General features: G+C 39.5%; 1 protein-coding gene across 1 annotated transcript in view; it reads left to right on the top strand.

Moving 5' to 3' along the window:
- The window catches only part of ttn.1 (titin, tandem duplicate 1), a 685,821-nt gene that overhangs the window by 605,742 nt on the left and 65,715 nt on the right, over positions 1–14,364 (top strand). The window contains exons 239-255 of the mRNA XM_041201521.1: positions 251–401; positions 490–771; positions 859–1,161; positions 1,267–1,569; positions 1,651–1,932; positions 2,024–2,323; positions 2,645–2,947; positions 3,049–3,357; positions 3,470–3,751; positions 3,866–4,165; positions 4,271–4,564; positions 4,680–7,646; positions 7,745–8,065; positions 8,186–8,470; positions 11,139–11,438; positions 11,574–11,876; positions 13,119–13,394. Of these exons, the coding sequence (XP_041057455.1) occupies positions 251–401; positions 490–771; positions 859–1,161; positions 1,267–1,569; positions 1,651–1,932; positions 2,024–2,323; positions 2,645–2,947; positions 3,049–3,357; positions 3,470–3,751; positions 3,866–4,165; positions 4,271–4,564; positions 4,680–7,646; positions 7,745–8,065; positions 8,186–8,470; positions 11,139–11,438; positions 11,574–11,876; positions 13,119–13,394 (7,561 nt within the window). The remainder of the gene's footprint in view (positions 1–250; positions 402–489; positions 772–858; positions 1,162–1,266; positions 1,570–1,650; positions 1,933–2,023; positions 2,324–2,644; positions 2,948–3,048; positions 3,358–3,469; positions 3,752–3,865; positions 4,166–4,270; positions 4,565–4,679; positions 7,647–7,744; positions 8,066–8,185; positions 8,471–11,138; positions 11,439–11,573; positions 11,877–13,118; positions 13,395–14,364) is intronic.

The raw sequence follows: 14,364 nt of genomic DNA, 5'->3' as shown, positions 1-14,364 counted from the left end.
TTGGTTCCTTTTCCAGAGCAACGACAGAAAAATGAGGTTGTAAAGTTTGAAATACATCCTACCACTGCATTTCCATGACAACAATTGACAATGTACATGATAGCATATCTGTTGTGGGCACAGGACTTACTTCACCCTCCAAGCAAAGCAGAAATTCCAGGGCAAGTGTGAAGGGGGCAGAAATCTGGCATCATAGCTTTGTTGCTCAGTTTTGGCAAATATTTTCTACCTTTTATGCTTTTTCTTAAAGGTAAAAGACAAAGAAGTTAGAGGCACAAAGTTTGTTGTACCAGGACTGAAAGAAGGAAGCCTGTACAGGTTTAGAGTAAGGGCAGTAAATGCTGCTGGAGTTGGTGAACCAGGGGAAGTTTCCGATGTCATTGAAGTCAAAGATAGAACAGGTAAAAAAATAAAGACTGTGGTTGCATTTCTTCTGTATTACTTTGACAGTGCTATTAATTGACATAATTGTGTTTTTATTTATTCTAGTCGTTCCAGACATTAACTTGGATGCCAGCGTGAGAGACAGAATTGTAGTGCATGCTGGTGGTGTCATTCGTATCTTGGCATATGTGTCAGGTAAACCACCTCCAGAGATCACATGGCAAAGAGATGATAAACCAATACCAGAAGAAGCTACAATTGAAACAACAGCTATCAGTTCTGCTCTTGTTATTAAGAATTGTCAGAGAAAGCATCAAGGTGTGTACAATCTCATTGCAAAGAATGCAGGAGGTGAAAGAAGAAAGACAATTATTGTTGATGTTTTAGGTAAATATTATTACTTCTTGATTTTACATTTAGTGCAATCAACTTTTCTTAAGAATCTAAGTAAAATTAATATATTTTTTATTACAGATGTTCCTGGGCCAGTTGGCGAACCTTTCCGCTGTGAAAACCTGACGAATGATTCTTGCAGATTAACCTGGTTCCTTCCAGATGATGATGGTGGATCTGCTGTTACCAATTATATCATTGAAAAACGTGAAGCTGAACGTCGAGGCTGGTCCCCTGTCACATACACAGTTACAAGGCAGAATGCTATTGCTCAGGGACTAATTCAAGGAAATAGCTATTTCTTTAGAATTGCAGCTGAAAATATCATAGGAATGGGCCCATGGGTGCAGACAATGCAAGAAACTATAGTTAAAGAACCAATGTGTAAGTAATCTTTCTAGTTATATGTTTTCCCCATCTTTAGGTATTAAAGAAATCAGTGGTAACCACTGAATACATTAATTTTAATATATTGTTTCTAACTTGCAGCTGTCCCTGAACGCCCTGAAGACCTTGAAGTAACAGCAGTCACAAAGCAATCAGTTAGCTTGAAATGGAACCCTCCTAAATACGATGGTGGCTCGGACATTACAATGTACATTCTTGAGTGTCGTCTTATCGGCAAAGAAAAGTTCATCAAGCTCACCAAAGAGAAATTGTTAGATCGGATTTTCAAACATAGTGGATTAAAGGAAGGTGACACTTATGAATACCGTGTCAGTGCAGTGAATGAAGTTGGACAGGGCAAACCATCATTCTGCACAAAACCAATAACTTGCAAGGATCAACTTGGTAAGATTTCTTTCAAAAATGTTTTAAGAAATATCTCTTTTATTTTCCAGAAAGGCAATAACAGCATATTATTTTCCTTAGAACCACCAATACTTGAGTTGGATTTCCGCGACAAGTTTGTTGTGCGCGTTGGTGAATCCTTCAGTCTGACAGGACAATATAAAGGGAAACCTGCCCCAAAGCTTTCTTGGTTTAAGGATGATGTTGCAGTTGAAGAAACTGATCGCCTAAAGATAAACACGACACCCTCAAAATTGTCTCTGGCGATTCGGAAAGGTATTCGTGATGACTCTGGTAAATACTGTGTAGTTGTGGAGAACAGCACAGGGGTACGAAAGGGTTCCTGTCAAGTGACTGTTGTTGGTAAGTTAGTTATTTTTATTCTTTCTCAACTTAAAACCTTTTAAGATTGAAGAAGAAAACAGGATTGAAACAAAATGTTATTTTTCGTCAGATCGTCCACAACCTCCGGTTGGCCCAGTTGTGTTCCATGAAGTTCACAGAGATCACATGGTTATTTCCTGGAAACCTCCACTTGATGATGGAGGCAGTATGATTACTAATTATATCGTTGAGAAAAGAGATACAAACCGAGAACTTTGGATGCCTGTTACTTCTTCAACTACTAAAACAACCTGCAAAGTTCCAAAATTGATTGAGGGCAGAGAGTATATTATCCGTATCTATGCTGAAAACATGTATGGAATCAGTGATCCATTGCTTTCAGAAGAAATGAAAGCTAAAGATCGTTTTAGTAAGTGTTGGACCTTTTTTCTAGTTAATATAGTAAGCAAAACAAAAACAAGCAAATACTCAGAACAGCAAATTAAGAATTTTGCATTTTCATCCAACTAGGTCTACCTAAAATAAGATAGAATTCTAATTTCATATTAAGTATTATATTAAATATTTTATGGTTTTGATATTAAATCTTTTTAATTAAGTGTTGTACACAACTTAGGTGTCTTCCTCCTATTCTATCAATTATTTTTGTAAAATATTGATATTGAATAGATGTGAGGAAGAAATCTTCTGTTTTATTTTTCTTATTCCGGTTTTATTCTTTTCTCTAAAGGGGTCCCTGAAGCACCAGAACAACCAATTATAAAAGATATTACTAAGGATTCTGCTGTGGTAGTTTGGAATAGACCACGTGATGGCGGCAAGCCTATCACTCAATATATTGTGGAAAAGAAAGAAACCATGTCTAATCGCTGGGCAAGAGTATCTAGGGAGCCAATTTATCCAGACACTCAGTTCAAAGTAACTGACCTGCTTGAAGGCTGTGAATATGAATTCCGTGTTTCAGCAGAAAATGAAATAGGAGTTGGTGATCCTAGTCCACCATCCAAGCCCATCTTTGCAAAAGATCCAATTGGTATATAAAACATATACTCAATTTATTTTTTCCTTCAAAATAACTTCCATAATGTATGTATTCTAGTTTATTTGACCATATTTTTAACTCTTTTTATTCAGTCAAACCAAGCCCACCTATTAACCCTGAAGCAGTGGATAAAACTAAATCTACTGTTGATTTAACTTGGCTACCTCCGCGTCATGATGGAAAAGGGAAAATATTAGGTTACTTAGTGGAGTTTCAGAAAGTTGGTGATGAAGAGTGGAAGAAAGCGAATCAAACTCCGGATTCCTGTCCTGAAACTCATTTGAAGGTGACGGGTCTTACTGAAGGTGATACATACAAATTCCGGGTCATGGCAGTCAATCAGGCTGGCGCATCAGATCCGGCCTATGTCCACGATCCAGTTCAAGCAAAAGACAGGCTTGGTGAGTATATTTTAGGAATACAATGTGGATCATTCCATATTGAAGAGTTTTCCTATTAATCCTGTTCTGTGGTTGATTCTGATCACTCAAAAGATTTTTATTCCTTTTACAGAGGCACCTGAATTGTTTGTGGATGCTAACATGACTCGAAGTGTAAACCTAAAAGCAGGAACTACTTTAACCCTCAGTGCAACCATAAAAGGAATGCCATTTCCAAAGGTCACATGGAAAAAGAATGACATGGAAGTACCAGTGAAAGCTGATATTGAAATTACTCCTGTTAGCAGCAAGCTTGAAATCCGTAATACTGTTCGAGATGACAGTGGATGCTATTTACTCACTGTTGAAAATGAAGCTGGAAGCAAGAGTGCTATGTGTACAGTTACAGTATTAGGTAATATAGTAGGAGCGTAAAGAAGTAGGAACAACCTGTGTATTTAATACAATCTTGCTCTATTTGCCTTTTTTCCAGTAATTACAATATTAAGAATATATTAATTACTTTCAGATAAACCTGGTCCGCCGCGTAACTTGAATATTAGTGAAGTTAGAAAAGATTCATGCTATCTGACATGGAAGGAACCAGAAGACAATGGTGGTGCTGTTATCTCAAACTATGTAATTGAGAAACGAGATGTTGCTGCTCCTCGGTGGATCCCTGTCTCATCCAGAACCAAAAAGCACAGCATTATGGCTAAGTACTTAATGGAAGGCATCCAGTATTTGTTCCGTGTGGCTGCTGAAAATCAATATGGTCGAAGTAGCTTTATTGAATCAACGAAACCCATAAAGGCAATTGATCCAATATGTAAGTTCTAATTTGATAAAATTAATAATTTCACTCAGCCAAGCTCACAACTTCTCCACCAGCTCACAACAACTAAATTATCATGTTATCAACTTATTTCTATAGCTCCTCCTGGCCCACCTAAGAACTTACACCATGTTGATGTGGACAAGACAGAAGTGTCTCTTCTTTGGAACTATCCAGATCGTGATGGAGGTTCTGAAATTACAGGGTTTTTAGTTGAATACCAGGAAGAAGGAGCTCAAGACTGGATTAAATTCAAAACTGTTAGCATACCAGAATGTGTTGTAACTGGCTTAGAACAAGGAAAGACATACAGATTCCGTGTTAAAGCTCAAAATGCAGCTGGGTTTGGTCGTCCAGATACAACTGTACCTATTCTGTGCCAGGAGAAATTAGGTTAGTTAGTTATATTGACTCACATTATTTGCTTTGAGTTTTTCATTGCTTTCAATCTCTAATTCATTGACATTTTCATGATACTCATTGGTTCATATATACTTTTGTTTTATAGTATCCCCATCGGTGGATATCGATGTAAAGTTGATTGAAGGTCTTGTTGTGAAGGCTGGCAGCACAGTCAGGCTTCCTGCTTTGATGAGAGGTATTCCTCCTCCTTCAGTGAAGTGGGTCACTGACAATACTGAGCTTAAATCAGAAGGCAATTACAAAATTGATACTGACAACTATTCAACAGTGCTTACTATTAAGGATTGTACCAGAAAACATACTGGCGAATATATACTTACTGTTTCCAATGCAGCTGGTAGCAAGACAGTGGGTCTACACTTAACAGTCCTGGATGTTCCCGGTCCTCCAGTTGGTCCAATCAATATCCTCGAAGTAACACCACAGCACATGGTTATCTCTTGGCGCCCACCTAAGGATAATGGTGGGAGTCCTGTCATAAATTACATTGTTGAGAAACGAGAAACTAATAAAGAAACTTGGGGTATTGTTAGCTCTGGAAGCACTAACACTCAAATGAAAATACCACGTCTTCAGAAAGGATGTGAATACATTATGCGTGTTCGAGCAGAAAACAAAATTGGTATTGGTGAACCACTAGAGTCTAAACCAACTGTTGCCAAGTACATGTTTGATGTTCCAGGCCCTCCTACTAAACCAGCAGTTTATGATATCACAGAAAATGCCGTAACAGTTTCTTGGGGCATACCAAAGTATGATGGTGGTAGCCCAATTATTGGTTACATTATGGAACGCAGAGAAACAACTGGTAAATGGATACGGGTGAATAAAACGCCAGTATTAGATCTAAAATTGAGAACTGTTGGACTTTTTGAAGGAAATATATATGAATTCAGAATATTTGCTGAAAATATTGCTGGTCTAAGTAAACCGTCACCAATCTCTGATCCAGTCTCAGCGAAGCGTCCTATTAGACCACCTGGACCACCAATCAATCCTAAACTGAAAGACAAGACGAAAGAATCTGTTGACTTAGTCTGGACAAAGCCCACCAAGGATGGGGGCAGCCCAATTTTAGGATATATTGTAGAATGTCAGAAAGCAAGTACTACAAAGTGGGATAGAATTAATAAAGATAACTTGATCAAACAATGTGCTTTTAGAGTACCTGGACTTATTGAAGGCAACGAATATCGATTCCGTATAAAGGCTGCCAATATTATTGGTGAAGGTGAGCCAAGAGAACTACCAGAATCTGTAATTACAAAGGACATTCTTCATCCACCAGAGCTAGAACTTGATATTGTTTGTCGTGAGCTGGTCACAGTTCGTGTGGGACAAACTATTAGCATAACTGGTCGTGTTAAAGGCAGACCAGATCCAGAAATTACATGGTCAAAAGAAGGCAAAATACTTTCTGATGACAAACGTATAAAGATGAATAATGACTACCCTGTTATACAGCTCTTGATTAAAGAGGCAACCAGAGCTGACCATGGTAAATATATAATTGTTGCTAAAAATAGTAGTGGACATGCCCAAGCTGCCGTTATCGTCAATGTACTTGATAGACCTGGACCTTGTAAGAATATCAAGGTAAGCTATGTCACTAAAGATTCCTGTATGCTTGCCTGGGAAAATCCAGATGATAATGGAGGCTCAGAAATTACTAATTACATAGCAGAAAACCGTCAACCCAGCCAAAGAGGATGGTCTGTGATCTCATCTGATTTGACTAAACGTGTGGTCAAAGTTCCAATTACAACAAATCGTGAATACTTCTTCCGTGTGTGTGCAGAAAACAAAGTAGGACTAGGTCCAACCATTGAAACCAAAACACCAATTTTAGCCATAGATCCTATTGAAAGACCTGGAGAACCTGAAAATTTTCATGTTGCTGATATAGGAAAGACATTTGTCCTGCTTAATTGGAAAAGACCCGATTATGATGGTGGTAGTCCTAACCTGTCTTATCATGTCGAAAAAAGGTTAAAGGATTCAGTTGAATGGGAAAGATTACACAAAGGAAGTATTAAAGATACTAGTTTCATGGCTGACCGATGTATTGAAAACCAGACCTATCAGTTTAGAGTTCAAACTAAGAATGAAGGTGGTGAAAGTGACTGGGTGAAGACAGATTATATTATTGTGAAGCAAGAAATACAGAAACCAGTCTTGGACCTAAAGCTAACTGGAACACTAACTGTAAAAGCAGGAGAAACCATCAGAATTGAGGCAACTCTCAGAGGCAAACCTCAACCAGAAGTTGTTTGGGTAAAGGACAAAGATGCAATTGATCTTAGCAGATCACCTCGGGCTAAGATTGAAACAACTGCTGATGCAGCCAAGCTCACTATAACTAAAGCTAAACGAGAGGACAGTGGTAAATATGTAATCACAGCAACTAACCCAGCTGGTAGCTTTACAGCATATGCTACCGTGAATGTCTTGGATGTACCAAGTGAAGTCAGAAGCCTAAAGGTATCTGGCATTGCAAGTGATAGGTGTAGAGTCAGCTGGGACCCACCAGCAAATGATGGTGGTTGTGAAATTCAAAACTATATTCTTGAGAAAAGTGAAAGTAAGAGAATGATCTGGTCCGTATTTTCCTCTTCTATAATTACCGACTATGCAAATGTCACTCGTCTTATTGAAGGAAATGAATATATCTTCAGGGTACGAGCAGAAAACAAAATAGGTGCAGGTCCACCAACAGAAACAAAGCCAATTGTAGCTAAGACACAGTTTAATAGACCTGGCCCTCCAGATGCACCAGAGATCACTAAAGTTAGCAAGGAAGAAATGACTGTTGTATGGAATGCGCCAGAAGATGATGGTGGAAAATCAATCACAGGATATATATTGGAGAAGAAAGAAAAACGAGCTATTAGGTGGGTAGCAGTCACCAAGAGTCCAATCCCAGAGAGACGTATGAAGGTTACAAATCTGATTCCTGACCGTGAATACCAGTTCCGTGTCAAAGCTGAAAATGAAGTTGGACTAGGAGACCCAAGTCCACCGTCAGGACCTGCAATGTCAAAGGATCCTATGGGTACTTATAACATTTTTTGTATTTTCTAAGTGCAAATATTTTGGTTCCTTGTCACTCTTCAAATTTCTCCTGACTAATTTCTATTTTTCTATGCACAGAACCTCCTGGCCCTCCAAGTGGTCTAAAGGTGATTGACAGTACAAAGACCTCAATTTCCCTTGGTTGGACAAAGCCAGTGTATGATGGTGGTTCTCCCATTATTGGCTACGTTGTTGAAATGAGACCAAAAGGTGTCAGTAAATTACCTGAAGAAGGATGGAAGAAATGTAAGGTTGCAGCTCAGCTTGTTCTTATTCAATTTACCATGACCAGCCTTAATGAGAAAGAAGAATATGAATTTAGAGTTTCTGCACAAAACCAAGTTGGAATTGGTCGCCCTGCTGAATTGAAGGAAGCAGTATCACCAAAGGAGGTGTTGGGTAGGCACAGCACTTTGCCTTTTTCCCTTTGTGTGATGAAAATAAAATATTTTTTTTTAAATGTAGTAATATTTCTTTATGGCAAAGTGATTTCTCTCACAAAGTGATTATTTTTTTCAGAACAACCGGAGATTGATTTAGATGCAAGTCTGAGAAAAGTTTTAACCGTTAGAGCAGGATGTCCTATCAGATTGTTTGCCACTATCAGAGGCCGACCTGCACCTAAAGTTACCTGGAGGAGAATGGGAATAGACAATGTTGTCAGAAAGGGTCAAGTGGACTTAATTGACACAATGACTTTTCTCGTCATTACTGATAGTACTCGTGATGATTCTGGCAAATATTCGCTGACACTTGTAAATGCAGCAGGTGAAAAAGCAGTGTTTGTGAATGTTAAAGTTCTAGGTGAGTAGTATACATTCTTTTTTGTTCTAGGTGTTTCCTGATTTAAACTGATCATGGGGAAGGAATTTCTGAAGTATGTTCAGGATAACTTCCTTAATCAGTACATTTACTACCCAATGAGGAAGGAGTCATTGCTGGATTTAGTCCTGGGGAAAGAAATGGGTCAAGTAGAAAACATCACAGTGGGGAAGCATCTCAGGAATCGTGATCATAGCATCATAAAGTTTAGATAGTTCTGAAGAAGGGCAAGTAGCAATGTAGAATAACAAAACTTCAATGAGGAACAGTTCATTTCTGTGAATTGAGGAAGCATCTGTGTCAGGTATATTGGAGTCAAAACTAGCAGGCTGAAATTCAATGGTGCAATGAATGACCTTAAAAAAAGAGACAGTTCAAGTACAATTTATGTGAATTCCCACCAGGAGCAAAGAGAGGGCAACCAAAGCCAAATGTGCTTCAATATCAAAGAAGTTGGAGAGTAAGATGAAGCAGTAAAAGGGGGTTTTTTGGCAGATGTCATTTTATTAATAAAAGGGAGAATCTAAAAAGTACAGAGAAGTGAAAAAAGAAAATAAGAAGGGTGAAGAAACAGTATGGGAATAGATTGGCAGCTAACATCACTGAGAATCCAAACATTGTCAAAGGCATATTAACAATGAAAGGGTTTTCAGAGGAATGGCAGGACCCAATTAGGGAACAAAATGAAGAGCTATTGGCAGAGGCAGAAGGCTTGGTTGAAGTACTAAAAAAGTACTTTGCAACAGTGCTTACCAAAGAAGAGAACTTTGCCAAAGTTTTGGTAAATGAGGAGGTTGTTGCAATACTGGAGAAATCAAAATAGCTAAAGAGGAGGTACTAGAAAGGCTGACAATACTTACAGTGGTAGGTCACCTGATCTAGATGGGATATATCCTGGAATACTAGGCAAAGTAAGGGTAGAAATTGTGGAGGTGCTGGTCAGAATCTTCCAATCCTCCTTAGATAAAGAAGTGATATCAGAGGAAATGAGACTTGTTTCAAAAAGTGCGGGATAAATCTGACAATTACAGACCAGTGGGTTTAATGTCTGTGGTAGGGAACCTTTTAGGAACAGTAATTGGGGAGAAAATTAGCAGCCACATGGATAAACATGAACTAATAAAGGAGAACCATCACAAATTTGTTAAAGACTAATTTAATTGAGATTGTTGATGAGGTAACAGAGATGGTGAATGTGGGCAATACTGTTGATGTTGTTTATAAGGACTTTCAAAAGTTGCTTGAATCCAAAATGCTACAATTTTAAAGTGGATGCAAAGACAGAAACCTAAGGGCACAAATCTTTGAAAGTGACAGGACAATGAACAAAGCACTGAATAAAATGTGTGAGAAACTAGGCTTTACAAATAAAGACACTGCTTACAAAAGCTAGGAAGTTATGCTAAAGCTATATAAAACACTAGTTCGGCTCCAGTTTGAGTATCATATCCAATTTTGGGCACCATATTTTAGGTATAACATTAAGGTTTTGGAAAAGGTATAAAAGACAGTTACTAGAATAGCTCCTGGCTGAAGGATTACAGTTATCTGCATGAACTGGAGAAGCGGGAGTTTTTCTCCCAAGAGCAGAGAAGGCTGAGAGGAGCTTTGATTGAGGTGCTTAAAATCATGAAGCATTTAGATTGAGTAAATAAAGAGAAACTATCTCCCATGGATGAAAGTTCAGTAACCAGAGGGCACAGATTTCAGGTGATTGGCAAAAGAACCAGAAGCGACAAGGAAAACATTTTTATGCATTGAGTGGTTAGCATTTGGAATTAATTGCGTGATAGGATGGTGGAAATCGATTCCATATTAGCTTTCAAAGGGGTTTGAAGGAGAAAACATTGCAGAGATATGGGGAAGAATCTTCTGTTCGGTGTGCACGTGTAAAATGACATCACTACATGCCATTCTGACCTTCCGCTCGGCAGGCGCAAACTGGAGTCAGCTGCGCACCCGCCGAACTGTCAAAGGCCTGTTAAGGCCATTAATAACCTAATTAAAGTAATTGTTAGGGCTGCCCGTCCAACCTTAAGGTTGGTGGGCAGGGGAAGTACCCAGGCAGCCTTCACGTTTTTCATGGAATCTCATCCACAGGCGGGATGAAGTTTCATGAAGGGTTTATTAATTAAATAAAATTTTTAGTGAAAATTCCTAAACACGGCCCAGCTCATGTGACACTGTCACATGAGGGGAAATGTCTGAATAATTTTTAAAAATTTTTTCCATCTTTATGACTGAACTTAATCCCCCTGAGGCAGCTCCGTGCCTGAAGGAGATTTCTGCGCTCTTTCGCGCGCATGCGTGAGAGACCGCAGGCCCCGATTCTCCCTCCTACCCCTGTCCGCACAGGTAGTGCTGAGCGCTTCCAGGTATGTGTCATGCTGGGCGGGCCTTAATTGTCCCGCCCATGTAAAATGGCAGTGTGCAGCCGATCACGGGCAGCGATCAACTCCATGCCCACTCCCGACCGGCCTGCCCGACGGGGAGAAAATTCTCCCCATGGGGAATGAGTGGAGGAGTGAAACTAATTGGTTTGCTCTTGGAAAGAACTGGCGCAGGCTTGATGGGCTGAATGGTCTGCTTCTGTGCTATACCATTCTATAATAACGTTTTGATTTTTATCACAATTGATTTTTGCTTTCAGACACACCTGGACCTGTTTCAGACTTTGAAGCTTCAGACGTTGCAAAAACATCATGTCATTTGTCTTGGTCGCCACCTGAAAATGATGGAGGTAGCCAAGTGACACACTATATCGTAGAGAAGCGGGAAGCAGACAGAAAGACCTGGGGTGCAGTGATAAAAGATTTGAAGAAAACTAGTTTCAATGTAGCCGGCCTGGTACCTGGAAGTGAATACTATTTCAGAGTAACTGCAGTCAATCAATATGGACCCGGGGTTCCAAAAGACATTGCCAAACCTATTTTGGCAAGAGATCCAATCAGTGAGTAGTTTATTTTTTTAGTTTTCCAGTTAAACTAAGAGCTGGGTTGACCATATTGCCTTTTTCATCAGCCTTTTCTGGATATTATTTGATGTCAAATAGTCTCAAAGTAACAGTTTGCAATGTCATTTTTAGGTGAACCAGATCCACCCAAGAAATTGGATGTCATTGAAATAACGAAGAACAGTGCTTCACTGGCATGGTTGCCACCTATTAGGGATGGAGGAGCTAAAATTGATGGTTATATTATTGAGTATCAAGAAGAAGGCCAATCTGAGAAACAGTGGACAACATACTCCATAATCAAGGAACTGTCCATTCTTGTAACAGGCCTGAAGGAAGGAGCTAAATACAAATTCAGAGTTGCAGCTAGAAATATTGTAGGGGCCAGCTTGCCCAGAGAAACTGAAGGAATTTTTGAAATTAAAGAACAACTGAGTAAGTAAACAGTAAATTATTTCAACGCATAAAGTGCCAAAATTAAAACAGACTTGAATTGTGATGAAGACTTTCAGATTATGCACAACTCCAACTCAATCAGGCAGTCAGGAAGCTCGAACAACTTTCAAGTTTGTGCTTCAATACTATTATGCCACCAAGCTGCAGCTCATTCCCTTCCTTCCATAAGAAAATTCGACTGTAGCACTCAGTTCCCTAGCATGTATAACCAGTCACTGGGGTGGTGGAGGATGCAGATTCTGTGGGAGCGTAAGAACTAGCTGGCAGCAGTTCAAAAGAATTCCTGTCCTTTCTGGCCCACTTTTTTGGAGTGGCCTCCAATGGTCCTTTTAAAGTTTGCTAATTAGGCTTCTCAACATCTAGAGAAATGAGACTGGCAGATGCTGTGAATTCTTCATCCTTTTCTCTTTGAAAGATGTAATTAAGGTATTGGCTGAGCTTCCATTTAGTGCAGCCTGAAAGTTGATTCTGACAGGCAAATAGATATATGCAGTGTCCCCTACCGGACTTTTAATTATTATTGGTCACCATTTTTCAGGCGTGAAGCGGGCAACCCGGTAATTGAAACTCAGTACCTTCTTCAAGATAGCTTCAAATTTTAAAAAGAAATGATTGAATTTAAATACTCCTTATCACATCTCTCAGAGACATTTCAAAGTGTTTCACATACAGTGAATTACCTTGATAGGCCGCAACCACAATTTTGCAGGCAAGCATGGTTGCCATTGTACACAAAAAAACAAGGTCTCAAACAGCAGTGACGAATTGTAACATGATATTTTGAATGAGCATCTGAGCCTTCAGTTTAACATCTTAAAGTATCAATTTAGCATTTCTAACAATCCAGCACTGAGTTAGTACTTCACTGGAGTGGCATCCTAGACCTTATGTTCAAGTCCTGGGGTAGAACTTGATCCGCCTTTGGCATGTAGGCAAAAGTTTACAAATGGAATTGAACCGATGATGTATTGGTAGAAAGTATGAATAATTTCTTGTCAATAAAGTTACATAATTTAAAATGCTGATATAATAGGACTGATTTCCTGAGTGCATGCTGCTGGTGGGAATTTTGCAAGTTGCCTGTATCTATGGGAGATTGGGAAGCTCCTTGCCAACACCGCATTCTTAAAAAATTGGCATAGATATGTTTTAAGGATACATAAAAGTTTTGACAAAGGTTTACCTGCATTAACCTCATATTAATGCCATTTGTTTTTATAGTGGCACCAAAGATTATCATGCCTGAATTCATAACGATCAAAGCTGGGCAGAAACTTAGAATTGAGGCCCATGTAACTGGCAAGCCTGCACCAATTTGCAAGTGGATGAAAGGTGATGAGGATGTAATGCCATCTAGTCGCCTAGTTGTGCATAAGACAAAGGACACTTCAGTACTCATCATTAAAGATGTTACCAGAAAAGACAGTGGCTACTACAGTCTTTCTGCAGAAAATAGCTCTGGCATCGCCTCCCAGAAAATTCGTGTGGTGATAATGGGTATGTATATTTGATACTTAGTGTAATCATAGAGTCAAAGAAAGTTTACGGCACAGAAAGAGGTCACTTGGCCCATCATGAACCAGCCGAGAAACAAGCCAATTAGTCTAATCCCACTTTCCAGCATTTGGTCCATAGCCCTGCAGGTTACGGCACTTGAGGTGCATATCCAGACACCTTTTAAATGAGTTGAGGGTTTCTGCCTCTACCACCCTTTCAGGCAGTGAGTTTCAGACCTCTACCACCCACTGGGTAAAAAAAAAATGTCCTCATCACCCGTCTAAGCTTTCTACCAATCACTTTAAGTATACATCCCCTAGTCACTGACCCCTCTGTTAAAGTATATAGGCCTTTCCCATCCACTCTATCCAGGCCCCTAACAATTTTGTGAATCTCAATCAAATCTCCCCTCAGCTTCCTCTGTTCCAAGGCGAACAACACCAGCCTATGCAATCTTCCTTCATAGGTGCAATTTTCCAGTCTTGACACATCCTCATAAACCTATTCTGTACCCTCTCATATCCTTTCTGTAATGACGTTACCAGAATTACACGCAGTACTCAAGCTGTGGCCTAATTAATGTTTTATATAGATCCAGCATAACCTCCCTGCTCTTACATTCTATGCCTCAGCTAATAAATGAAAGGCTTCCATATGTATTCTTAACCACTTTATCAACCTGCCCTGCTACCTTCAGGGATCTTTGGATATTCACTCCAATGTCCCTCACTTCCTCTAAACCTCTCAGTATCCTCCCATTTATTGTGTAATCCTTTGCTTTGTTTGATCTCCCCAAATGCATCACCTTACGCTTCTCTGGATTGAATTCCACTTGCTACTTTCCTTCCCACCTGACCAGTCCATTGATATCTTCCTGCAGTCTGTGGCAATCCTCCTTGCTATCTACCGCATAGCCAATATTTGTGTTGTTTGCAAACTTCTTGATCATTCCCCCTACATTTATGTCCAA

The sequence above is a fragment of the Carcharodon carcharias genome, chromosome 12, assembly GCF_017639515.1.
Source record: "Carcharodon carcharias isolate sCarCar2 chromosome 12, sCarCar2.pri, whole genome shotgun sequence".
NCBI classification, from domain to species: Eukaryota; Metazoa; Chordata; class Chondrichthyes; order Lamniformes; family Lamnidae; genus Carcharodon; species Carcharodon carcharias.
This window is presented reverse-complemented; position numbering and strand designations above follow the sequence as displayed.